The sequence below is a fragment of the Oncorhynchus gorbuscha genome, linkage group LG19 (assembly GCF_021184085.1).
Source record: "Oncorhynchus gorbuscha isolate QuinsamMale2020 ecotype Even-year linkage group LG19, OgorEven_v1.0, whole genome shotgun sequence".
NCBI classification, from domain to species: Eukaryota; Metazoa; Chordata; class Actinopteri; order Salmoniformes; family Salmonidae; genus Oncorhynchus; species Oncorhynchus gorbuscha.
The window spans coordinates 25209164-25236495 of NC_060191.1; the positions used below are offsets into that span (position 1 = coordinate 25209164).

A 27332-nucleotide genomic window follows, 5' to 3' on the forward strand; every position below is an offset into this window, starting at 1 on the left:
GAAAGCCTTGGCAAGGTCGATGAAGACAGCTGCACAGTACTGTCTTTTATCGATGGCGGTTATGATATCGTTTAGTACCTTGAGTGTGGCTGAGGTGCACCCGTGACCGGCTCGGAAACCAGATTGCACAGCGGAGAAGGTACGGTGGGATTCGAGATGGTCAGTGACCTGTTTGTTGACTGTGCTTTCGAAGACCTTAGATAGGCAGGGCAGGATGGATATAGTTCTGTAACAGTTTGGGTCCAGGGTGTCTCCCCCTTTGAAGAGGGGGATGACTGCGGCAGCTTTCCAATCTTTGGGGATCTCAGACGATATGAAAGAGAGGTTGAACAGGCTGGTAATAGGGGTTGCGACAATGGCGGCGGATAGTTTCAGAAATAGAGGGTCCAGATTGTCAAGCCTAGCTGATTTGTACGGGTCCATGTTTTGTAGCTCTTTCAGAACATCTGCTATCTGGATTTGGGTAATGGAGAACCTGGAGAGGCTTGGGCGAGTAGCTGTGGGGGGCGGAACTGTTGGCCGAGGTTGGAGTAGCCAGGCGGAAGGCATGGCCAGCCATTGAGAAATGCTTGTTGAAGTTTTCGATAATCATGGATTTATCAGTGGTGACCGTGTTACCTAGCCTCAGTGCAGTGGGCAGCTGGGAGGAGGTGCTCTTGTTCTCCATGGACTTCACAGTGTCCCAGAACTTTTTGGAGTTGGAGCTACAGAATGCAAACTTTTGCCTGAAGAAGCTGGCCTTAGCTTTCCTGACTGACTGCGTGTATTGGTTCCTGACTTCCCTGAACAGTTGCATATCGCGGGGACTATTCGATGCTATTGCAGTCCGCCACAGGATGTTTTTGTGCTGGTCGAGGGCAGTCAGGTCTGGAGTGAACCAAGGGCTGTATCTGTTCTTAGCTCTGCATTTTTTGAATGGAGCATGCTTATCTAAAATGGTGAGGAAGTTACTTTTAAAGAATGACCAGGCATCCTCAACTGACGGGATGAGGTCAAATGTCCTTCCAGGATAACCGGGCCAGATCGATTAGAAAGGCCTGCTCACAGAAGTGTTTCAGGGAGCGTTTGACAGTGATGAGGGGTGGTCGTTTGACTGCGGCTCTGTAGCGGATACAGGCAATGAGGCAGTGATTGCTGAGATCCTGGTTGAAGACAGCGGAGGTGTATTTGGAGGGCCAGTTGGTCAGGATGACGTCTATGAGGGTGCCCTTGTTTACAGAGTTAGGGTTGTACCTGATGGGTTCCTTGATGATTTGTGTGAGATTGAGGGCATCTAGCTTAGATTGTAGGACTGCCGGGGTGTTAAGCATATCCCAGTTTAGGTCACCTAACAGAACAAACTCTGAAGCTAGATGGGGGGCGATCAATTCACAAATGGTGTCCAGGGCACAGCTGGGAGCTGAGGGGGGTCGGTAGCAGGCGGCAACAGTGAGAGACTTATTTCTGGAGAGAGTAATTTTCAAAATTAGTAGTTCGAACTGTTTGGGTATGGACCTGGAAAGTATGACATTACTTTGCAGGCTATCTCTGCAGTAGACTGCAACCCCTCCCCCGTTGGCAGTTCTATCTTGACGGAAGATGTTATAGTTGGGTATGGAAATCTCAGAATTTTTGGTGCCCTTCCTGAGCCAGGATTCAGACACAGCAAGGACATCAGGGTTAGCAGAGTGTGCTAAAGCAGTGAGTAAAACAAACTTAGGGAGGAGGCTTCTGATGTTGACATGCATGAAACTAAGGCTTTTCCGATCACAGAAGTCAACAAATGAGGGTGCCTGGGGACATGCAGATTGCGTGTTGAAGATAAATGCTTTTACTAAGAGTATTAGTATATTAGTAATTGACTGACCCGGTCTCTCCAGATCTCCTAACAGTACTATTTCCAGGGTCAATTTTAGATCAATGCTATGCATTTTCAGTCATTCCTGAACCTGATACCAGAAACCCTCCACCAGTTTTGATCCTTTATATTGGGCAGACAGACCTGTTCCCTACCTCCTCTCGCTGCCACCCGCCTCCTCCATTTTTGGGGCAATGCTGTAATCAATTGGTTGTACTCTTGGATTGAGCAGACCTTCCTGTACAATTCTGATAACTCCATGAAGGACATAACTCTACCATTACCATTTACAATATCATTTAAGAACAAAATTCCCTTTTCAAACATCTTTCCCATAAATACGTGTTTCCAACACAAAGGGCCTATTTTGGAAAAAACATTAGCTTCCTTGTGTGGACTTCTTCTTATTTTTCTAATGACGTTGTTTACTTACACTGTATTAGCCCTATTCATCCCTGTCATAATACAAGACAGAAACATAATTCATTTCTGTTTGTTCCACCAGAGTTCTAAAGACCAGAAATGCTTGGTATGTTAGTTAATTATTCTCATGAGGGAATAAATAGTGAAACCAGTGCTAATCCTGTATCCACTGTCCTTGGCCCAGTTAAATACAGTCGCGTCCTTTGTTTTCGTTTCTGCTGACAGCTTCTATCACATTTGTCAAACCACTTCAGTTTTTTTGTTGTGTTACAGCCTGAATTTAAAATCGATTAAATTTAGAGTGTTTTGTCATTGGCCTGCAAATGTCAAAGTCGTATTATGTTTTTCCATATATATATATATATTTTTTTACAAATTAATTACAAATGAAAAGCTGAAATGTTTTGAGTAAATAAGTATTCAACTCCTTTGTTATGGCAAAGGAGTTCTTAACTACACTTTGGATGGTGTATTAATACACCCAGTCACTACAAAGATACAGTTGCCGGAGAGGAAGGAAACTGATCAGAGATTTCACCACAAGGCCAATGATGACGTTAAAACAGTTACAGAGTTTTAATGGCTGTGATAGGAGAAAACTGAGGATAGACCAACAACATTGTAGTTACTCCACAATATTAACCTAATTGACATAAGGACAAGAATGAAGCTACATAATCAAAATATATACAATTTAAAAAATGCATCCTGTTTGTGACAAGGCTCTAAAGTACACCTAGTCTCTGAATGAAATTATCCTCAGGCAGTCCATCCATCTAATGACTGGCCAAAACTGCCTCACAACTGTACATACAGACAGTACTATACCTTTATGTTTTGTTTCTACTGCATATAACCATTTACACAATTAGCAGACTTGTTATCATTCATATGCCATTATAGCTGAGTTTTACTCATCTTACTGTACACCTTGAATGTATGAAATTGGAACAATTCTATTGTAACACGATTATGTCTGTCAGGACACAGATTCAGCAAAAACAATTCAGAGTAGTTTGACAAGTGTAGCACAGTAAAAATGTAAGCCATTTGGCAGCCGAGTGGCGCAGCGGTTTAAGGCAGTGCATCTCTATGCAAAAGGCATCACTACAGTCCCTGGATCAAATCCAGGCTGTATCACATCCAGCTCTGATTGGGAGTCCCCTAGGGCAGTGCACAATTGGCCCGGGTTTGGTCAGGGTAGGCTGTCATTGTAAATAAGAATTTGTTTTTAGCTGACTTGTCTAATTAAATAAAATAAAAACATTACATTCACCTGTGGACTCCTAAATTAGCTTTCAGGAAAAGGCTAGCCATGTTAATGGAGACTCATATTTAATCTTTACATTTACATTTTACATTTAAGTCATTTAGCAGACGCTCTTATCCAGAGCGACTTACAAATTGGTGCATTCACCTTATGACATCCAGTGGAACAGTCACTTTACAATAGTGCATCTAAATCTTAAAGGGGGGGGGGGGGGGGTGAGAGGGATACTTATCCTATCCTAGGTATTCCTTGAAGAGGTGGGGTTTCAGGTGTCTCCGGAAGGTGGTGATTGAATCTTGTGCTCTGCAAATTGAATCCAGATGTATGAAATTTGGGCAGTTTTGGGAATCTGAACCATAGCAATGCCAGCAATGGAACAACAAATTGTAGAAACATCTGAAAGATGATCAATGGAAACAGGAAGCACCTGAGCTCAATTTTGAGTCTCATAGCAAAGGGTTTGAATACGTATGTAAATAAGGTATTTATGTTATTTGTTTTTAATAAATTTGCAAACACATTTCTAAAAACCTGTTTTTGCTTTGTCATTATGGGTGTAGATTGTGCGTAGATTGATGAGGGACAAAATACATGTGGAAAAATTGAGGGGTCTGAATACTTTCCGAATGCTCTGTATGTAATGTACTGTTTTAAATAATTATGCACTTTGATGATGGTTTATGCTAGTGCAGACCCAGTTGCGGTCTAAATTGTTTTCTGATTAAACTAACAGTTTGGGAGCATTACCAGGGTCTAGGTTTCATTTCTGTGCTACATTTCTTGATATGTAATGGCAACGAACTGCATCAATTAAGATGATCGTAAATCTGTGTGTCAACTTTACGTGTCATATGTCTGCTCAGTAAATTTGGACTGTTGATTTTAATGACGCGGTCGATAAAATCTTAGATCAGATGGCACCTTCTTGGGTTCCGACCCTTGTCTCCTTTGAGCACTGACACGGAGCGGTGTGGTCTGAGGAGGCCCGAGCCCTCAGGTCCCTGGAAACATCTAGAAGGTGATAAGAGGTTCCGAACAGCTGGGTGACAGCCCCTCTGGAGTCAGTCTGGAGTCACGGGCAGCTGCCCCCCACAAACGGTTTCATCCTCTCAACCCAACCTCAGGTCAGCCCCGGCCTGTCTTTCAAATAAGAGGGGACGAAGAGACTGAGAGAGACATGGAGCCCGACTTGGTAAAGTGTGAGATGTCCAGACTGATTGTGGACTACGATAGGACTGGCCAGATGGTAGAGACATCGCATATCAATTTACTGGACTCATTATGAATAAATGTGACATCTAACTAACACTACCATCCTGAAATATAAAGATTGTTAACACATTTGATGGCGGTCTGTGGCTTTAGGGATTTTCAACTGAAATGGTGAAATGTACTTTCCTACACACTCACATTTTATATTCTTGAAGTCGCTAATTCTAGCCCTGTGGCATCCTTTAATGCATCGCAAACAACAACAGATCGGACAAGCATAATCAAATGCAGTTTGGGGGCTGAATAGTATTGACAGTCAACAGAGGGTAATGGACATTGAACTGTTGTTTCATTTATTTGTTTTCTCTTAATAATTTTTATGGGACATTGCGAAATCTATGGATTTCCCCACCTAAATCAGGACAATCAATAAACTCCTTCAATTCGTCTAACCTTGGTTAGAAAGGTTAAAGGCCTCTGTACTTAGGTGAAAAATTAGACCTTTTTGCATCCTCAACTCAAATCCTTTAAATCCAATCTAAATTCACAGGCCTCTTCTTTGAAGCTGACCTTTCTGGGATCCTTTGTAGCTGGGTAGTTGGAAGAGGCTCACATAAAAAAGGCCTGTAATTGAATAGCAGTGCTTTGTAGAGCGTGGAACAGGTGCCATGGTTGTGTCAGCGTGGAGTAGGAAAGTGAGTAGAGGCTGGATTTGGGAGTTGACGTGGGATATGACGATAGCATGGCGTCTTGGCTCCAACCAACCCCGTCTCCCCGCACCGATGTTACCGGGCAGGAAACGGCGAAAGTGTGCACCACTACGTGCTCTATGTATCACTGCTCTGTGCATCACATACATAGTCTGAGCATTACAGAGATTTTGATCTGAATCTTGAAAATGTTGTTTAAATAAATTCAATAAATAAATCTACAATGCCTTCATGTCATCACAAAGCTTCGTAGTTCAATAATCGACACATGACCAGCTGTAGTGTTAAACTGTAGATCCCTCCACACTGTGGTAACCATTAACAGATGGTCAAAAGGCTTTATAACAATATCATGCAAAGCCACTGGCACGGAGACACAGAAAATAGTCAAGTTCAAAAGTGCTTCTGAGAAAACATGTCTGTTTCAGACTGCATGACCATTTGTGATATTTGTGCTCACACAGCGATGTTGGGAAATCACACAGCCTGCCAAACACGTCACTTTCTATTTCAAGTGTGTCCTTGATCCCTAGTAAGGTATTGGTTATTCATTGGTCTCAATCAGTAGAGTTTAGATTTTGTTTCTCTTTGAGGTTCACATTAGGTGTTGGTTGAGTCTGTGCTTGTCGTCGATAAGCATCTCCTGCTTCAGTATCTTATGTTATTCTTTACTATGAAACTACACTGTCTGTGGACCCCTGCAGATGAGGGCGGTTTTCTGGAAGTTAGATTGGATATTGTAAAGACCTGTGTGTCCTGACCTGTCAGTTTGGGAGAAAACGGCTCCAACAGGTGGGCAGTATGTGGGGGAGTGAGGCCTCGTTTATCCAGGCACAGATGGAGAAAGTGGTGTCAGATGGGTCGGCCAAAAATAAATCTCCCTGCTGTCTGTACACTCGTGGGTTATACCAATTCTGTGGGTCACAGTCCAGGGCTAATAGGGTAGGTGGGGAAGTCCATGAGGGGCGTGACTCAGGGGACAACTATTCAACTGTAAGTGTTAATGCAAAACCACTCTTTAGTTCACAGACATACACACAAACACACACCGACAATGTGGCCTGTGTTTGGAATGGGCTATTCAGTCGAAGAGAACCCAAATATCATTGGAATCGATATATATCACTGGATAACTATTAATTCATTCACAATAAAGACAAATCTTTCTCTATTTATGTCTTCAAATGTGAAGAACTCGTAAAATACTTCACAGCAGCCCTGAACCATAGACTGTGCTCTGAACACATGCATATAAATTCTGTCAATTGGACAGTAGTAAATCATGTAGGATATTTGTTGAGATATGAGTGCACAAAACTCATGATGGTTAAACAGAAGTGTTAAACAACAGTTGAACACCTTAACACCCCCCCCATTTAAAAAAAAATATATATATTCTTACAGAGGTACAGTGTATTCGATAAAAGTATTGCAGCTAAATTATTTCTGTGGATAAAGAGTACGATACTGAGGCATTTTGGTGACCCCTTGCAATGCGAACTTCACAAACACCGCAAAACAACCCCTGCTTGATGGAGAGACAATTCTCTTTGATACTTTAATACAACCACTGACCCCTACTTTGCCTGCTCTCACATCTACTCATGAGGTCAACAATGTACTGTAGGCGTTTGCTTTTGGCTTCCTGCTTTAAATTAATCAAATAAGCTCTCAGATAGCACTATTTGTTTTGAGATGGATTTGTGCCACACATTTGGTTATAGAAATTTGTCTTTACCATGCAAAATAGGTTCATCATCGCTGTCCAAGTTTCTGGCACAAGTGGAAGGCTGTTTCAAGGTTTAAACCTTCAAAGGCCTCTACTTTTCTTTTTATCTTTCATGAGGATTTTGGGACCAGGGCCCATATTCCCAAAGCATCTCAGAGTAGGAGTGCTGATGTAGGATGAATTTTACATTCAAAATCACAATGAGTAACATTACATGGATCTGAACCTAGATCTGCACTACCACTCTGAGAGGATTCATGAATACAGGCCCCCTACTCCTTAAATATTGATGACGACATGCCACACATGCCAGGAACGCTACACTGAGCTTCACAAGGAGCTTCGTGTCATTTTGTCGTCAGATACGTTTTTCTCTTTCACTCAATGGGTTGTCCCACAATGAGTTTTCCTACTTGACAGAACAAGTGTTACACAGGAGAAAACAGGACTTAAAGACAAACGCAAGAGCTGTCTTTAGGTGATTTGCCAGCAGGCACTGTTATAGGCTGTGCTGCGTCTTGAGAACAAAGCTATCGCTACGGGTGGAAAAGTCTAACTTCCCTTTGCTAGTTACAGTGGTGTAAAGATTTTTATTTCATTTTATTAACCTTTATTTAACTAGACAAGTCAGTTCAGAACAAATTCCTATTTACAATGACGGCCTACCAAAAGGGACAGAGGCCTGGGATTAAACATTTAAAATAAAAACATAAAAAATATAGAACAAAACACACATCACAACAAGAGAGACAACGCAACACTACATAGAGACCTAAGACAACAACATAGCAAGGCAGCAACACATGACAACACAGCATGGTAGCAACACAACATAACAACAACATGGTAGCAACACAACATGGTAGCAACACAAAACATGGTACAAACATTATTGGGCACAGACAACAGCACAAAGGGCAAGACGGTAGAGACAACAATGCATCACACAAAGCAGCCACAACTGTCAGTAAGAGTGTCCATGATTGAGTCTTTGGATGAAGAGATTGAGACAAAACTGTCCAGTTTGAGTGTTTGTTGTAGCTCGTTCCAGTCGCTAGCTGCCGCAAGCTGGAAAGAGGAGCGACCCAGGAATGTGTGTGCTTTGGGGACCTTTAACAGAATGTGACTGGCAGAACAGGTGTTGTATGTGGAGGATGAGGGCTGCAGTAGATATCTCAGATAGGGGGGAGTGAGGGGTAAGAGGGTTTAATAAATAAGCATCAACCAGTGAGTCTTGCGACGGGTATACATAGATGACGAGTTTAGAGAGGAGTATTGAGTGCAGTGATGTGTCCTATAAGGAGCTTTGGTAGCAAATCTGATGGCCAAATGGTAAAGAACATCTAGCCGCTCGAGAGCACCCTTACATGCCGATCTATAAATTACGTCTCCGTAGTCTAGCATGGGTAGGATGGTCATCTGAATCAGGGTTAGTTTGGCAGCCGGGGTGAAAGAGGAGCGATTATGATAGAGGAAACCAAGTATAGATTTAACTATAGATTTAGCTTTGATATGTGCTTAGAGAAGGACAGTTTATCAACTAGCCATACTCCCAAGTACTTGGTAGTAATAACACCTGTGGGTTCTTCTTACCAAACCACATGACCTTTGTTTTGGATGTGTTCGGAACAAGGTTAAGGACAGAGAAAGCTTGTTGGACACTAAGACAGCTTTGTTGTAGAGCATTTAACACTGTTGTAGAGCATTTAGCACCAAATCCGGGGAGGGTCAAGCTGAGTATAAGACTTTATCATCTGCATATAAATGAATGAGAGAGCTTCCTACTGCTTGAGCTATGTTGTAGATGTAAATATAGAAGAGCGGGGGCCAAGGATCAATCCTTGGGGTACTACCTTGGTGACAGGCAGTGGCTGAGACAGCACATTTTCTGACTTTATACACTGCACTCTTTGAGGGAGGTGGTTAGCAAACCAGGCCAAAGACCCCTCAGAGACACCAATACTGCTTAGCAGGCCCACAAGTATGGAATGGTCCACTGTATCAAAAGCTTTGGCTAAGTCAATATACATAGCAGCACAATATTGCTTAGAATCAAGGGCAATGGTGACATCATTGAGGACCTTTAAGGTTGCAGTGACACATCCATAACCTGAGGGGAAACCAGATTGCATACCCAAGAGAATAGTATAGACATCAAGAATGCCAGTCAGTTGATTATTGACAAGTTTTTCCAACACTTTTAATAAACAGGACAAAATAGAAATAGGCATACAACAGTTTGGATCAGCTTGATCTCCCCCTTTAAAAAAGGATGAACTGTGGCTGCCTTCCAAGCAATGGGAACCTCCCCAGAAAGGAGAGACAAGTTAAAAAGGTTGGAGATGGGCTTGGCAATGATAGGGGGAAGCAAACTTAAAGAAGAAAGGGTCTAACCCATCTGACCCAGATGGTTATTTGAGGTCAAGTTTAAGGAGCTCCTTTAGTACCTCGGACTTACTGCCTGCAGGGAGAAACATTGTAGCGGGGCAGGAGAAAAAGAGGGAGAAGTATCGGGGATAGTCGCATTAGAAGGAATGGGAGATGAGGAAATGTTGGACGGGAAAGGAGGCATGGCTGAGTCAAATAGGAATCCTGACTTAATGAGGTGGTGATTAAAGAGCTCAGCCATGTGCTTCTTGTCAGAAACAACCACATCATCAACATTAAGGTACATGGGCAGCTGTGAGGAGTAGGGTTTATTCTCTAGGTATTTAACTATTTTCCAGAACGTCTTGGGCTTAGACCCACAGGGAGAGAACTGCTCCTTAAAGTAACTAACATTGGCCTTCCGGATAGCCTGAGTGCACTTATTTCTCATGTGCCTAAACAATAGCCACTCAGCCTGATTCTGCGTGTGCCGAGGCTTTTGCCAAATGCAATTCTTGAGGTGGAGTAACTCTGCGAGATCATTGTCGAACCAGGGGCTGAACCTGTTTTTAATGATCATTTTCTTTATTGGGGGCGTGTTTGTTAACAGTATCACTGAAAATATAAAAACGAAGGTCCAAGCAGAGGGGATCAAGATGATTCTATACCATTTTTAAAAAGTAACCATTCCACAAGCTTCCCACTATGAGTTGGGTACATTTTGGCCCATTCCTCCTGACAGAGCTGGTGTAACTGAGTCAGGTTTGTAGGCCTCCTTGCTCGCACATGCTTTTTCAGTTGTGCCCACAAATTTTCTATAGGATTGAGGTCAGGGCTCATGATGCCATCTATTTTGTGAAGTGCACCAGTCCCACCTGCAGAAAATCACCCCCACAACATGATGCTGCCACCCCTGTACTTCAAGGTTGGGATGGTGTTCTTCAGCTTGCAAGCCTCCCCCTTTTTCTTCCTAACATAACGATGGCCATTATGGCAAACAGTTCTATTTTTGTTTCACCAGACGAGAGGACATTTCTCCAAAAAGTACAATCATTGTCCCCATGTCCAGTTGCAAACCGTAGGATTTTTTATGGCGGTTTTGGAACAGTGGCTTCTTCCTTGCTGAGCGGCCTGTCAGGTTATGTCGATATATGACTCGTTTTACTGTGGAGATAGATACTTTTGTATCTGTTTCCTCTGCATCTGGACCCAGGTTCAGAGAAGAGACCATACAAGGAATCAGCGGTTAAGGATAAACACAACACTTTACTGAGAAACGGTAACGGAAGGATCACAGTATCACTGGTAAAACAACAAACATTAAGTATCGAAAACTCACTCAGAAGTCAATCGCACACGGCACATATTTCATGCTTCAGCAAAGGACAACCGAAAACACACTTATTTTAACAGAGAAATAATAATAAGTAAATAGGACACCTGAGTGTCGTTAATCTCTCGAGCACGGTCTCTGCCACCCTCCGGTTGACATGTGACATGTGGACTGTGTGACTGCCTCTGATCTGGCAATCTCAATAACACAAATACTTTATTTGTAAATGATGTCTGAGTGTTGGAGTGTGCCCCTGGCTATCCATCAATTAAAAAAAACAAGAACACTTGTCAAGGGTGTGTATGGGAGGCGAAGTCGGGTGCTTGAGAGCAGAGTGTAGTGAACAGGCGCACTTTATTTCAGTTCCAAAAATTTCAGCACATAAAAACAATAACGTGCCAAAAACACAGAACATTGCAAAAGTAAAGCGCCTGACAATAATCCACATAACAAACAAACAATTACAAACAAAGACAATTGAGGGGAACAGAAGACTAAATACATGCAGTAATTATGGAATGAAAACCAGGTGTGTAATGGAACAAGACAAAACCAATGGAATATGAGAAATGGAGCGGCGATGGCTCGAAAGCCGGTGACGTCGATCGCCGCCCGAACAAGGAGAGGAGCCGACTTCGGTGAAAGTCGTGACAACACTGTGCTGTCTGGTTTGTTTAATATAGCATAAACTTTTGCTTATGATACTTAAGTATATTTGAGCAATTCAATGTAGTTTTTAGACTTATCTTTAAAACCTTATATTGTTTTACTTTTACTCAAGTAGTATTTTACTGGGTGATATTCACTTTTACTTTAGTCATTTTTTAAACTATTAATGTATCTTTACTTTTGCTCAGGTATGACAATTGGGTAATTATTCCACCACTGGCTAGTTCATATTTGGGTATTCTAGTTGTGTCTATGCGAGGGTTTATTTTTAGGTTACTTGTGGGTCACTTGTAGGCTTACCTCTGGAAAGCTGTAGGCCTACATGGCATGGGAAAAATTATTACTATGTACATTCTATCTATCTATGTTCTATTCTATCTGGTCCACGTCAAGATACAAAGCAAAGATTAAAAGGATGTGTCCCCCGGAGACCTTCTCCCTTACCTCACCTCGCTCATCAACTCATCCCTGACCGCTGGCTACGTCCCTTCCGTCTTCAAGAGAGCGAGAGTTGCACCCCTTCTGAAAAAACCTACACTCGATCCCTCCGATGTCAACAATTACAGACCAGTATCCCTTCTTTCTTTTCTCTCCAAAACTCTTGAACGTGCCGTCCTTGGCCAGCTCTCCCGCTATCTCTCTCTGAATGACCTTCTTGATCCAAATCAGTCAGGTTTCAAGACTAGTCATTCAACTGAGACTGCTCTCCTCTGTATCACGGAGGCGCTCCGCACTGCTAAAGCTAACTCTCTCTCCTCTGCTCTCATCCTTCTCGATCTATCGGCTGCCTTCGATACTGTGAACCATCAGATCCTCCTCTCCACCCTCTCCGAGTTGGGCATCTCTGGCGCGGCCCACGCTTGGATTGCGTCCTACCTGACAGGTCGCTCCTACCAGGTGGCGTGGCGAGAATCTGTCTCCTCACCACGCGCTCTCACCACTGGTGTCCCCCAGGGCTCTGTTCTAGGCCCTCTCCTATTCTCGCTATACACCAAGTCACTTGGCTCTGTCATAACCTCACATGGTCTCTCCTATCATTGCTATGCAGACGACACACAACTAATCTTCTCCTTTCCCCCTTCTGATGACCAGGTGGCGAATCGCATCTCTGCATGTCTGGCAGACATATCAGTGTGGATGACGGATCACCACCTCAAGCTGAACCTCGGCAAGACGGAGCTGCTCTTCCTCCCGGGGAAGGACTGCCCGTTCCATGATCTCGCCATCACGGTTGACAACTCCATTGTGTCCTCCTCCCAGAGCGCTAAGAACCTTGGCGTGATCCTGGACAACACCCTGTCGTTCTCAACCAACATCAAGGCGGTGGCCTGTTCCTGTAGGTTCATGCTCTACAACATCCGCAGAGTACGACCCTGCCTCACACAGGAAGCGGAGCAGGTCCTAATCCAGGCACTTGTCATCTCCCGTCTGGATTACTGCAACTCGCTGTTGGCTGGGCTCCCTGCCTGTGCCATTAAACCCCTTCAACTCATCCAGAACGCCGCAGCCCGTCTGGTGTTCAACCTTCCCAAGTTCTCTCACGTCACCCCGCTCCTCCGTTCTCTCCACTGGCTTCCAGTTGAAGCTCGCGTCCGCTACAAGACCATGGTGCTTGCCTACAGAGCTGTGAGGGGAACGGCACCTCAGTACCTCCAGGCTCTGATCAGGCCCTACACCCAAACAAGGGCACTGCGTTCATCCACCTCTGGCCTGCTCGCCTCCCTACCACTGAGGAAGTACAGCTCCCGCTCAGCCCAGTCAAAACTGTTCGCTGCTCTGGCCCCCCAATGGTGGAACAAACTCCCTCACGACGCCAGGACAGCGGAGTCAATCACCACCTTCCGGAGACACCTGAAACCCCACCTCTTTAAGGAATACCTAGGATAGGATAAGTAATTCCTCTCACCCCCCCCCCTTTAAGATTTAGATGCACTATTGTAAAGTGACTGTTCCACTGGATGTCATAAGGTGAATGCACCAATTTGTAAGTCGCTCTGGATAAGAGCGTCTGCTAAATGACTTAAATGTAAATGTAAATATACGTCAATAGTTGGGCTTGTGGTTCTTGCGATTTGAATGGGCTCAATACTACTCAACAGAACTTTGCCTAAGGGCTTGTTAGTTCGCTGTCTTTTCGAGACTGTGTTAGCTTGATACATCCTAACATACGTGCCAAAATTTGCCATGCAATTACACAGCTCAAGGCAATGTCACTGTAACCCCAGGACCTGAACTGTCAGTGCATCCATTTGGTCCAAACACTCAGGTCTGTTGATGAATTAATATGTCGATCACGTACGGTAGATATTGAAAGATTTGTGCAAGGTTTCATGCCACCGTCATCATTTCAGTCTTCATCATCATCCTCCTGTCCAATTTATGCCAGGACAGAAATAACTTGCTGTAGTATAGCGACAAATTATGGAACATGTCTATAAGACCTCTCGCCTGCCTTAGATTCTTTCTTATACTGCGTATGCAGCGTACATGACCAATGACATTTCTGTAGAAGCGCTGTAGTGGAGTTTGGTGGACTTTGTTACTGTGTAACACGCAGTTGCGGAAGAAGTAGAAAACATTTTGCTAGTGTAACTATACTGAACAAGAATATAAACGCAACATGTAGCAATTTCAAAGATTTTACAGTTCATGTAAGGAAATCAGTCAATTTAAATAAATTCATTAAGCTCTAATCTATGGATTTCAAATGACAGAGAACACAGATCGGATCGGAGGACCAAAATGCGGCGTGGTATGTGTTCATGATGAGTATTTAATTAAAGAAAGCACTGAACACAAAAACGACCGTGAAGCTATAAATGAGACCTGTGCTGACACAAGCAACTAACATAGACAAACAAACCGTGCAACCCAGGCTACCTAAGTATGATTCTCAATCAGAGACAACTAATGACACCTGCCTCTGATTGAGAACCACACTCGCGGAAACATACAAATCCCCAAATCATAGAAAAACAAACATAGACTGCCCACCCCAACTCACGCCCTGACCATACTAAATAAATACAAAACAAAGGAAACAAAGGTCAGAACGTGACAGATATGCATCTGTTGGTCACATATATATATTTTTTTAAAGGTAGGGGCATGGATTAGAAAACCAGTCAGTATCGGGTGTGACCACCATTTGCCTCATTCAGCACAACACATCTCCTTCGCATAGAGTAGATCAGGCTGTTAATTGTGGTCTGTGGAATGTTGTCCCTTTCCTTTTCAATGGACGTGCGAAGTTGATGGATATTGGCGGGAATTGGAACATGCTGTCGTACGCGTTGATCCAGAGCATCCCTAACGTGTTCAATGGGTGACATGACTGGTGAGTATGCAGGCCATGGAAGAACGGACATTTGTGTACTGATCCTTACGACATGGGGGCGTGCATTATTATGCTGAAACATGAGGTGATGGCGGTGGATGAATGGCATGACAATGGGCCTCAGGATCTTGTCACGGTATCTCTGTGCATTAAAATTGCCCTCGATAAAATGCACTTGTGTTCATTGTCCATAGCTTATGCCTGCCCATACCATAACCACACCAGCCACCATGGGGCACTCTGTAAACAAAGCAAACCGCTCGCCCACACAACGCCATACACGTGGTCTGCGGTTGTGAGACCGGTTGGATGTACGGCCAAATTCTCTAAAACAACGTTGGAGGCGTCTTATGGTAGAGAAATTACCATTACATTATCTGGCAACGGCTCTGGTGGACATTCCTGCAGTCAGCATACCAATTGCACACTCCCTCAAAACTTGAGACATCTGTGGCATTGTGTCCCCGGCAAGAAGTACACTTGTGTGATGATCACGCTGTTTAATCATCTTCTTGATATGCCACACCTGTCAAGTGGATGGATTATTTTGGCAAAGGAGAAATGCTCCCTAACAGGGATGTAAACAAATTTGTGCACAATATTTGAGAGAAAATAACCTCTCTTTTTGTTTTGCATATGGAGCATTTCTGTAATATTTTATTTCAGCTCATGCAACATGGGACCAACACTTTTACATGACGTATTTACATTTTTGTTCTGTGTACGTTTGACCGGGGGATACCAGGAAGGAAATTTGACCTGTGTGCGTGCACCGAGCACTAGTCACACCCCCTGCTGCGCTGCGAAGGAAGGCTCTACTGTAGCCAGTACTATTGCTTCATATTGTATGCGTTCTCGGAGAATTTCTCCACTTTTGAATTCATTCCTCGTGAGCGCACAGTGCAGTGTCGCATTACAACTGCTCTAGCTATTTAATGTGACATGAATACGAAACCGATCTGATGAAAGGCTTGTTGAACGAGCTGATAAACGTCTACCCCGCACATTTTTCGGTCAATACGATGATTGACACGCAGTAGTCAAAGTTAGCTTATCTGGCCTGTTTATTCGGATTGCAACCTATCATCTAAAATTATTTGGTTGATATTGTGACAGCAACGGGTCCTCCGCCTGCTGTCACCCAAGAAGCTATACGACCCGGACCCGCCAGAGGAGCGTGAAAAAAACAGAAACATCGGAGGTAAGCTATAGCCTGTCTGTCCTTGCTCTAGTGTGTCCTTGTATCCCCGCCAGCTACTATACATGATATAATGTATCACATGTGAGGTTATTCTCATGGCACGATAGTGTCGTTACTATTATATAGACGAACGTCTCGGTAGCAATGTTATGTTTGCATTTCTCTGGGATTTCTTTGACACCATTTCTTAAGCTACAGAAAGTCGACAGCTCGATGTCACTCTAAATTGCATTCCTTGTTGTCGATGGATTGATCGATCAGCAACGCTAGAGCTTCAGTTCAGTCAGCCAGTGAAGTGTTCAGCTTTTTTTCTCCCATGAATGCATCAGTTGCATAGTGCAAACTCAATTCATTGTTCACCCCTCAAATATAATTTCAAATGATTTATGAGCAAAAAAAAAGAAAAGAATGGGACAGGGTTGATTGTGCCACCCTTGGCAGAAGTAATCACTACATCATATCATATATCCTGTTGCAGTGTGCTCTAGGATCCTGCCTTATATTGTTCCCTTAGAGCAAATAATATCTTGTTCAAATGTACACAGGAGAAAGGCGTAACCACATCCCCACCGGTATCCCGGCACAGGTCCTTATAACAAAGAAGCTGTGCTGTACTGTCACTTTTCAAAAAAAAAATGTTTTAGTAACAATAACTTTTCTATTTGCTTATTCACGGGGATCATTGTAAAGCAATGGGATTTACAGTAATCGGCCTTGTGATCTTTCACAGTATGTATGCTGTGTTGTTGACTAGCCTACAGTTGATGCTGTGAATTCTGTATGGTGTACATTTGAGGATACCCCTGTAACTGGCACTCCAGTGTCGGGGTGTTGAATCGACAAGGGTGTTGTATCAACACCTGCCTCTTCACAGGATTCACAATTTACGTGTCATTTCTTTTCAGACAGTCCAAAATGTTCACAGGAGAAGTCGACAATTTGATATGGAGTTTTTGACACGGCCAACTCTGGGGTAATGTCACTTGTGTGTGACTGTCATAACTTTGGCCCCGGTAGAATGGCTAACACTGAAAGTTGACCAAATGCACAGGATATCTACAGCTTTAGCCTACATTTGAATGAAAATATCTGTCAATAGGCAAGACCTAACATATACATAATCTCACCACATTGCTAAAATAAGGAATGATAGTTTGCCATTTGCCATGCTGTTCACAACGGACCAAAATAGAGAGGACCTTTAAGCTGTTGAGTTCCATCTTGATAGCAACAAGTTAAGACGCATATCCTCACGATTTGAGGATGCCTCAGTAATTTTCTACTATGTATTTTCAGGACAACAGTTGTGTAAATCAAAAGCTCACATAGCTACACATTAACGTTTTCGCCTATTTACAGCAGCCCAAGAAATAAACATACTGATTATAGTGCTGACTGAGGAGTTTTTAAAAAAGAAGTCTCAAGTAGCAACAAAGAGTGATTTATATGTACCACACATGAATCCTACTCCGTTGGTGTGAGTGGATGTGAACTCGCTGTGGCGGTTGTACCCAACAGAGAGACTGTCTCACGTAGACAGACACTGAACTTTTAGTGAGACCACACTGCTATGGGGGCGCTGTATTTTCTCACTCTGAGAAAACAAAGCACATTACTTTTCTCAGCCTTTCAGTTACCGGGTGAGTCTTTTTTTGGTATGGTTTTAGTGATTGTTGTTGCATTGTCCGATTCATCGTTGGTTTGTCAACTTTGTTCGGTGCTGAGTTTGCTGCAGAAAATCACAATGAAGCGGCCGTGGTTGAATTCATTCTTATCTGAGAGTGCCATTGTTAATAGGCCTAAATCAAGTCACAATGGGCTTATTTGGTAATAAGGCAACTTTAAGAAACATAATAATTATCCTCTGATCTGGACTCTAGCAGCAGAGTCCGCTTGGCAATCCATGAACTGCCTCTATAAAACCAAGTCTTGAGGGAAAACTCTGACACCCTGACAATGATGCCCACATTTCTGGTCCATTTTGGTTACCAAAGACAACATCAGTGACAGTTGCTGTGGCGAGTGTCATCTCAGTGGTCCATATAGATGCCAAATGTGATTCCAGCTGCTTCTGAGGCATCCGGGTCTTAATGATAGTGTAGTTGATTGAGTGGAGTGTGTCTGTTTATACTCTTGCTGCTGTATCGAGTTGCCCAACCATTGTTCGGGAACAACTTTTGCCCTTAAATGAACAGGTGACCGGGCTTGAGCAACTGTCACTCTTTGCACGAGGCGCCCTGTGGGTGTGTTTGTGTGTCTGTCAGTAGAGGGTACATAATTAGTGTAGATGCTTGTCACAGCCTTTTGGAAGTTTAAATCCTAGTGATTAGGCTGGGGAGCACACTCTGTTAGGAAGAGACAGGCAGCTGCCCCTGGTTATCAGTTGGAAGTGGGTCACTGTTCTCTGACTGAAATGGACCCACGATTCATCACACTTTACAGACACTAATTACTTATTAAGTTACAGTTAACTACACCTGGAATGGGCTACAAATGTCCTTGCCGTTTTACCAGTAGAATAAACCAGTCACACACAATTCAGGGGAGCATCTATTTAAGTTAAATATGATGATACATGATTTAATAGTTACCTAGTGAATGCCCAGTTTGCCCAGTTTTAGCCCCTGCAATTCGCTACACGGTTTTACCAGTAAGATAAACCAGTCACACAAAATGAAGTGAAGGAAGTGATTATACTCTAGTTACCTAGTGGATGAATGCAAAAGTTATGGCCCTCATCCTGTTTAGTTTCATTTCACAAGCGTTTGAGAGCTTTCAGAAAGGTTTATTCTCAGCCATATGAAACCAGTCCCGAGAAAAACAGATGTTTTTCTTGTTTCTTTAATGAGTTTTAAACAGATTCTTGGTATTACAGTATATGCAGTTACACAGCTACACAGCTATAGTCTACAGCTAATAAATCAACTGTGACTAGGTGATAAAGGTCTTCTGCAGAGAGTACTTAGCAAAAATGTCTAATTTCATAATATGCCATACCATCTGTTGACCAGGGTTTAGGGAGCACGCTCTGAAATGCCAGTCATGAAATGTGCCCGGGAGGCAAAAAAGTATATTCCAGTGCATTCAGGAAATTAGCCCCGGAAGCCAAAAATAACAAGTGCAGCCTGCAATGAAGAAAAACGAGGGAAGGAGCACCATAGAGGAGTAGCAGGAGGAGGGATCCATTTCAATACTCACTAAAATAGTAGCAGGGATATACTCTATGACTAGCATGTGCTGCTAGATGCTGGTGCACTGTTTATGAAGTCCTCCCAATGTTTAGTCTGCAATTTCCTCCTCACGGCATTCAAAATGAAAAATAAATGTTTTGATCCCTGCTCGCTTAGACCGAAGATCATATGCCATGGTGAGTGTCCATAGACTGAATGATTCATATGATCCCGCAGATGAGGTTAGTCTCAGAATATAGCCAGAATCCCCTTATTAAGGAATTGTCTTTACCCTCCACAGGGGTAAGGAACATGTTTGGCACTGATTGTGCTATTGAAGAATGGACATTCTCTGGCCACTGATTGGTAGTTGCTTAAGGCCCAATAATCAGATAATCTTCTCAACTCTCATGAGCCAATCCACTTGCTGGTCTGGCACCATATGACGTTATCCTTTCAATTAGTTTATTTCGAAGAGTGTTTTTCACACATTGTTGACATTCAAGGTGAGCCAGAGTGACCTCTTCTTTATTGGCAGCCTAGTTGTTCAGTCTGTGAATCTTATACAGCTCTCCAGTCATGTCTTGTAACTTTGTATAATCAAATCAAAGTTTATTGGTCACGTACACATATTTGCAGATGTTATCGCAGGTGCAGCACCAACATTGCATGTAATAATACCTAGCAATATGAAACTATACGCACATAATCCGAAAATCGAATCAAATTTATTTGTCACATACACATGGTTAGCAGATGTTAATGCGAGTGTAGCGAAATGCTTGTGCTTCTACTTCCGACAATGCCGTAATAACCAACGAGTAATCTAGCTAACAATTCCACAACTACTACCTTATACACACACACAAGTGTAAAGGGTTAAAGAATATGTACATAAAGATATATGAATGAGTGATGGTACAGAACGGCATAGGCAAGATGCAGTAGAAGGTATCGAGTACAGTGTATATAGATATGAGATGAGTAATGTAGGGTATGTAAACAAAGCGGCATAGTTTAAAGTGGCTAGCGATACATGTATTACATAAAGATGCAGTAGATGATATAGAGTACAGTATATACATATACTGTACATATGAGATGAGTAATGTAGGGTATGTAAACATTATATTAAGTAGCATTGTTTAATGTGGCTAGTGATATATTTTACATCAATTCCCATTATTAAAGTGGCTGGAGTTGAGTCAGTGTGTTGGCAGCAGCCACTCAATGTTAGTGGTGGCTGTTTAACAGTCTGATGGCCTTGAGATAGAAGCTGTTTTTCAGTCTCGCGGTCCCTGCTTTGATGCACCTGTACTGACCTCGCCTTCTGGATGATAGCGGGGTGAACAGGCAGTGGCTCGGGTGGTTGTTGTCCTTGATGATCTTTATGGCCTTCCTGTGACATCGGGGGGTCTAGGTGTCCTGGAGGGCAGGTAGTTTGCCCCCGGTGATGCGTTGTGCAGACCTCTCTACCCTCTGGAGAGCCTTACGGTTGTGGGTGGAGCAGTTGCCATACCAGGCGGTGATACAGCCCGACAGGATGCTCTCGATTGTGCATCTGTAGAAGTTTGTGAGTGCTTTCGGTGACAATCCAAATTTCTTCAGCCTCCTGTGGTTGAAGAGGCGCTACTGGGCCTTCTTCACGATGCTGTCTGTGTGGGTGGACCAATTCAGTTTGTCTGTGATGCCGAGGAACTTAAAACTTGCTACCCTCTCCACTACTGTTCCATCGATGTGGATAGGGGGGTGTTCCCTCTGCTGTTTCCTGAAGTCCACAATCATCTCCTTAGTTTTGTTGACGTTGAGTGTGAGGTTATTTTCCTGACACCACACTCCGAGGGCCCTCACCTCCTCCCTGTAGGCCGTCTTGTCGTTGTTGATAATCAAGCCTACCACTGTAGTGTCGTCCGCAAACTTGATGATTGAGTTGGAGGCGTGCATGGCCACACAGTCGTGGGTGAACAGGGAGTACAGGAGAGGGCTCAGAACGCACCCTTGTGGGGCCCCAGTGTTGAGGATCAGCGGGGTGGAGATGTTGTTACCTACCCTCACCACCTGGGAGCAGCCCGTCAGGAAGTCCAGTACCCAGTTGCACAGGGGGGGTTGAGACCCAGGGTCTCGAGCTTGATAACGAGTTTGGAGTGTACTATGGTGTTAAATGCTGAGCTGTAGTCGATGAACAGCATTCTCACATAGGTATTCCTCTTGTCCAGATGGGTTAGGGCAGTGTGCAGTGTGGTTGAGATTGCATCGTCTGTGGACCTATTTGGGTGTTAAGCAAATTGGAGTGGGTCTAGGGTGTCAGGTAGGGTGGAGGTGATATGGTCCTTGACTAGTCTCTCAAAGCACTTCATGATGACGGAAGTGAGTGCTATGGGGCGGTAGTCGTTTAGCTCAGTTACCTTAGCTTTCTTGGGAACAGGAACAATGGTGGCCCTCTTGAAGCATGTGGGAACAGCCGACTGGGACAAGGATTGATTGAAAATGTCCGTAAACACACCAGCCAGCTGGTCTGTGCATGCTCCGAGGACGTGGCTGGGGATGCCGTCTGGGCCTGCAGCCTTGCGAGGGTTAACACATTTAAATGTTTTACTCACGTCGGCTGCAGTGAAGGAGAGTCCGCATGTTTTGGTTGCGGGCCGTGTCAGTGGCACTGTATTGTCCTCAAAGCGGGCAAAAAAGTTATTTAGTCTGCATGGGAGCAAGACATCCAGGTCCATGACGGGGCTGGTTTTCTTTTTGTAATCCATGATTGACTGTAGACCCTGCCACATATCTCTTGTATCTGCGCTGTTGAATTGTGACTACTTTGTCTCTATACTGATGTTTAGCTTGTTTAATTACCTTGCGAAGGGAATAGCTACGCTGTTTGTATTCGGTCATGTTTCCGGTCACCTTGCCCTGGTTAAAAGCAGTGGTTCGCGCTTTCAGTTTCACGCGAATGCTGCCATCAATCCATCAAAAGTAAAATAAAAAAATATCCAAAATATCAGAACGAGCAATGTCAGAGTTATTGGATACGCCCATCGAGTACCGGGTCGGATCCCTTTTTGACTCCAGAACAGACTGAATTCTTTGGGGGAATTGGTTCTACAAGGTGTCGGAAACGTTCGTTGCTCAATTGATGTCTAGGGACCTAAAGTGTGCCAGTACACCACTGCCACCAGCTTGTACCAGGCAGGATGCGTCCATGGACTCATGCTGCTTACGCCAAATCCTGACTCTGCCATCAGCATGATACAACAGAAATCGTGATTCCTTGGACCAGGAAATGTTTTTCCACTCCTCAATTGTCCAGTGTTGGTGATTGGGGGCCCATTGGAGCCACATCTTCATATTTTTTTCCTGGCATAGATTAGGCCCCTTGATACCAGAGGAAAGTTTCCATGCACCAAATAATTCAGGCTGTTCTGGAGGGAAGGGGGGTCCAACCTTATACTAGATGGGTGTACCTAATAAACTGTATATATAATTGAGTATATAGACATGTTTGGCCCGTCATAAAGTCCAGGTCCCAGTTGAACAGGGATGGGTTCAGACCCAGGGCCCTGACCTTAGTGATGAGCTTGGAGGGAACCATAGAGTTGAAGGCTGAGCTGTTGTCTACAGCATTCCTTACATAGGTATTTCTCTTGTCCAGGTGGGATAGGGCAGTGTGCAGTGTAATGGCGATTTTGTCAGCCGTGGATCTGTTGGGGCAGTATGCGAATTGTAGTGGGTCTAGATTGTTGGGTAAGGTGGAGGTGATATGGTCCTTAACTAGCCTCAATGCACTTCATGATGACAGAAGTGAGTGCTACGGGGCGATAGTAATTTAGTTCAGTTACCTTTGCTTTATTGGGTACAGGAACAATGGCGGACACCCCACTTTCATCAAGACAACTGACTGAGAATTGGAGAGATTGAATATGTCTGTGAACACTCCAGCCAGCTGGTCTGCACATGCTCTGACTACGAGGCTTGGGATGCTACCTGGGCCGGCAGCCTTGTGAGGGTTATCACTCTTAAATTACTTAATCACGTTGGCCACGGAGAGCGAGAGCACACAGTTCTCATGAGTGGAGGGGGTCTGTGTTGGTGTTTCAAAGTTGTTTTTCTCCAAGCAGGCTTAGGTGTTTAGCTTATCCGGGAGTGATACGGTGTGTTTGTGACATGGCTAGATTTCCCTTTATAATCCGTGATTGTCTGGAGTCCCTTCCACACGTCTTGTCTAAGCCATTGAATTGCAACTCCACTTTGTCCCTGTACTGTTGAATATACACTGCAGTTATGATGACCGAATAAAATTATCTTGGGAGGTAATGTGGTCTGCATTTGATGGGGAGGTATTCCAGATCAGGAGAACAAAAGGACTTGAGTTCATGTACAGTATGTTACCATAATCACACCATGAGTTGTTAATCATGAAACCAATACCTCCACATTTCTTTTTCCCTGAGTTTTTCTTCCTGTCTGCACGATGGATGGAGAACCCCACTGGCTGAATGGATGGGGACAATATATCCGGAGAGAGTCATGATTCCGTAAAACAGAGTGTTACAGTCACTGATGTCTCTCTGGAAGGAGATCCTCGCCCTGAACTTGTTTACTTTATTCAGGGACTGAACGTTAGCGAGTAATATACTCAGAAGCAGTGGATGGTTTTCACGCCGCTTGAGTCTGGCTAGGGCCCCACTTCTTCTTCCACTTCTCTGGACTTCTTCCTCTTCTCTGATGTCGGAATTTCGGTGCAGCCCCCAGGATGAATAGAGCTGCCTCGGAAAGTTCAAAGAAAGGATCCAGGTCAGGGAAGCCAAATTTCTGCTGAAATGTATGATCAGTGACCGCTGATCTAATGTCCAAAAGTATTTTTTTCAGCTCTAGATAATACTACAACAAACGCTCTGAGCAAATAATAACACAAAAACAACAAAAACACTGCAATGTTGTCTAGGAGTTAGAAACATGGCGACCGTGTCTGTCGGCACCATCTTGTACTGTCCTGTATAATGATGATATAGTAAAGCCCCTGACCTGTAAATGTTGCCTGTCATTTTCTATTACATTCCATTTAGCGCTGAGGCTGATTTGAAAAGTTATAAATGTGTTATAAACATCAGCCATGTATTTTATTATTCCTTCATTGGTCCATCGTGTTCATAAAGCCGTCGCTGTCACTCCTCATGCTCCTTCTCTCTTTCTTTTCCACCTTTGCACGTAAACTGGTTCTAAAATAATCTACACAGGAACAAAAACAGGGCTGTAATACTATTAAATATTGGCATGATTAATGAGTTTTCAGTATGACTTTCTGTGCCAGGTAAATAACATAGAATGCTGCCCTAACAATGAGACTGATGGGTGTTTGGTAAGTAGTGAAACAACCCCTGCTCTTTCCTCATTTACCTTTGCTGAAAGCTGCCATTAGTCTAATTTTGAACAGCTGGCTATAAGGATTTCTCTCTTGAGAAAACAAACATTCCCATCCACCATTCTTAGACTATCACAATAATTAGGGACAATGTGAAAGGCTGGTGGAATTTAAGATGATTGTTCCATTTGTTACTGGATATACTGTATAAAGTGTGTATAGAGGCTCGAGCCTAGAATGCATCTATCCCATTATAGGGAAGGTCTATACTTACGCAGACTTAGTGTAAGGTTCCTCATCTTTTCTTGGGACCAATACAAGTCAAAAGTTCAGTCCCATCACTGGAATGAAACTGATTCCTTAATGCAAATGACTGACTACATGAAACTGGTTTGACTGACTACATGAAACCGGTTATGTTACTTGCAGCTGCAGTATCCACACTGTTCTCCAACAGTTTTTTTGGCAGCAATAGTTAGTGTACGGTAGTAGCTTTTTTGCACTTCTTTTAAAGCTTCTTCAGTGCACATTTTTGCACAGACGCTTTTCTGAGGTATGGCATCTCTTGAATGCTTTATATCTCTTGGAGGTGTTGTTGTCATGGTTTTCTCGAGTCACAGCTCTTTATCTTAATCCCTCTGTTTCTGCAGTGACTGTAGATAATCATTCAGCGGCCTAGCCGTCTGGTTGTAGTTTGCCACCTGACACTTTGGTCACAGTGATTGACAGATTCGCCCACTTGTACTACTTGACAGTCATTTTGCTCTACATCTTCAAATATGTGAAGAATCCTATATTTTGTTAATTTGTATTACATTGTGGGTATCTCCTATGTAGTAGGCCTCTTTGAAGAATATCAGTTTTTGTACGCAATGGTTTCAGATGACAAAAATTAAATAATAGTCAATTATTGTTATTATTGTTATCCTATGATCAGCACATTTTCCTTGTTCTACTTATTCAATGTTGCCTATGTGGGCATATGAAACATGTGGGTGAAATGTTGAAATTGAATAGATGCCCATGATCACTCATGACTCCCCTCTGTTTGTCTGACAGGCTGTCGTCTCAGAGGTTGCCTGCGGTGATGTCCAAGGCAACGAAGTCAGCATCCAAGTCTCGGTCCCACTCTGGGTCCTGGTCCAGATCTCGCTCTGTCTCCCGCTCCAGAAGCAGCTCACGGTCCAGATCTAGGAAACGTCGCTACAGGTGGCTAACAACGTAACTTACTTACTTACATATTACGGCCCACCTCAAACTAGGACATTATGAATTCATGTTATTTTGTCTATAAATTGTCTTTAAGCAGCTTAAGAGGGATGAACCAACATATTCAAATCAAATCAAATGTATTTATATAGCCCTTCTTACATCAGCTGATGCCACAAAGTGCTGTACAGAAACCCAGCCTAAAACCCCAAACAGCAAGCAATGCAGTTGTAGAAGCACGGTGGCTAGGAAAAACTCCCTAGGAAGAAACCTAGAGAGGAACAAGGCTATGTGGGGTGGCCAGTGCTCTTCTGGCTGTGCCGGGTGGAGATTATAGCAGAACATGGCCAAGATGTTCAAATGTTCATAAATGATCAACATGGTCAAATAATAATAATCACAGTAGTTGTCGAGGGTGCAACAGGTCAGCACCCCAGGAGTAAATGTCAGTTGACTTTTTGATCATTGAGAGTATCTCTACCACTCCTGTTGTCTCTAGAGAGTTGAAAACAGCAGGTCTGGGACAGGTAGCACGTCCGGTGAACAGGTCAGGGTTCCATAGCCGCAGGCAGAACAGTTGAAACTGGAGCAGTAGCACAACCAGGTGGACTGGGGACAGCAATGAGTCATCATGCCAGGTAGTCCTGAGGCATGGTCCTGGGGCTCAGGTCCTCAGAGAGAGAATTGGAGAGAGCATACTTAAATTAACACAGGACACCAGATAAGACAGGAGAAATACCCCAGATATAACAGACTCTCCCTAGCCCCCCGATACGTAAACTACTGCAGCATAAATACTGGAGTCTGAGACAGGAGGGGTCAGGAGACACTGTGGCACCATTCGATGATACCCCCTGACAGGGCCAAACAGGCAGGATATAACCCCACCCACTTTGCCAAAGCACAGCCCCCCACACCACAAGAGGGATACCTTCAACCACCAACTTACCATCCTGAGACAAGGCCGAGTATAGCCCACAAAGATCTCCGCCACGGCTCAACCCAAGGGGGGCGCCAACCCGAGACAGGAAGATCACGTCAGTGACTCAACCCACTCAAGTGACGCACCCCTCCTAGGGACGGCATGGAAGAGCACCAGTAAGCCAGTGACTCAGCCCCTGTAATAGGCTTAGAGGCAGAGAATCCCGGTGGAGAGAGGGGAACCGGCCAGGCAGAGACAGCAAGGGTGGTTTGTTGCTCCAGTGCCTTTCCGTTCACCCTCACACTCCTGGGCCAGACTACACTCAATCATAGGACCCACTGAAGAGATGAGTCTTCAATAAAGACTTAAAAGTTGAGACCGAGTCTGCGTCTCTCACATGGGTAGGCAGATCATTCCATAAAAATGGAGCGCTATATGAGAAAGCCCTGCCTCCGGCTGTTTGCTTAGAAATTCTAGGGACAATTAGGAGGCCTGCGCCTTGTACGTATGAACGACAGGACCAAATCGGAAAGATGGGTAGGAGCGAACCCTTGTAATGCTTTGTAGGTTAGCAGTAAAACCTTGAAATC

General features: G+C 43.8%; 1 protein-coding gene across 1 annotated transcript in view; it reads left to right on the plus strand.

Moving 5' to 3' along the window:
- Positions 1 to 27332, plus strand: part of LOC124004866 (thyroid hormone receptor-associated protein 3-like) — a 78896-nt gene that overhangs the window by 32783 nt on the left and 18781 nt on the right. The window contains exon 2 of the mRNA XM_046313694.1: positions 25671 to 25832. Coding sequence (XP_046169650.1) covers positions 25671 to 25832 — 162 coding nt within the window. The remainder of the gene's footprint in view (positions 1 to 25670; positions 25833 to 27332) is intronic.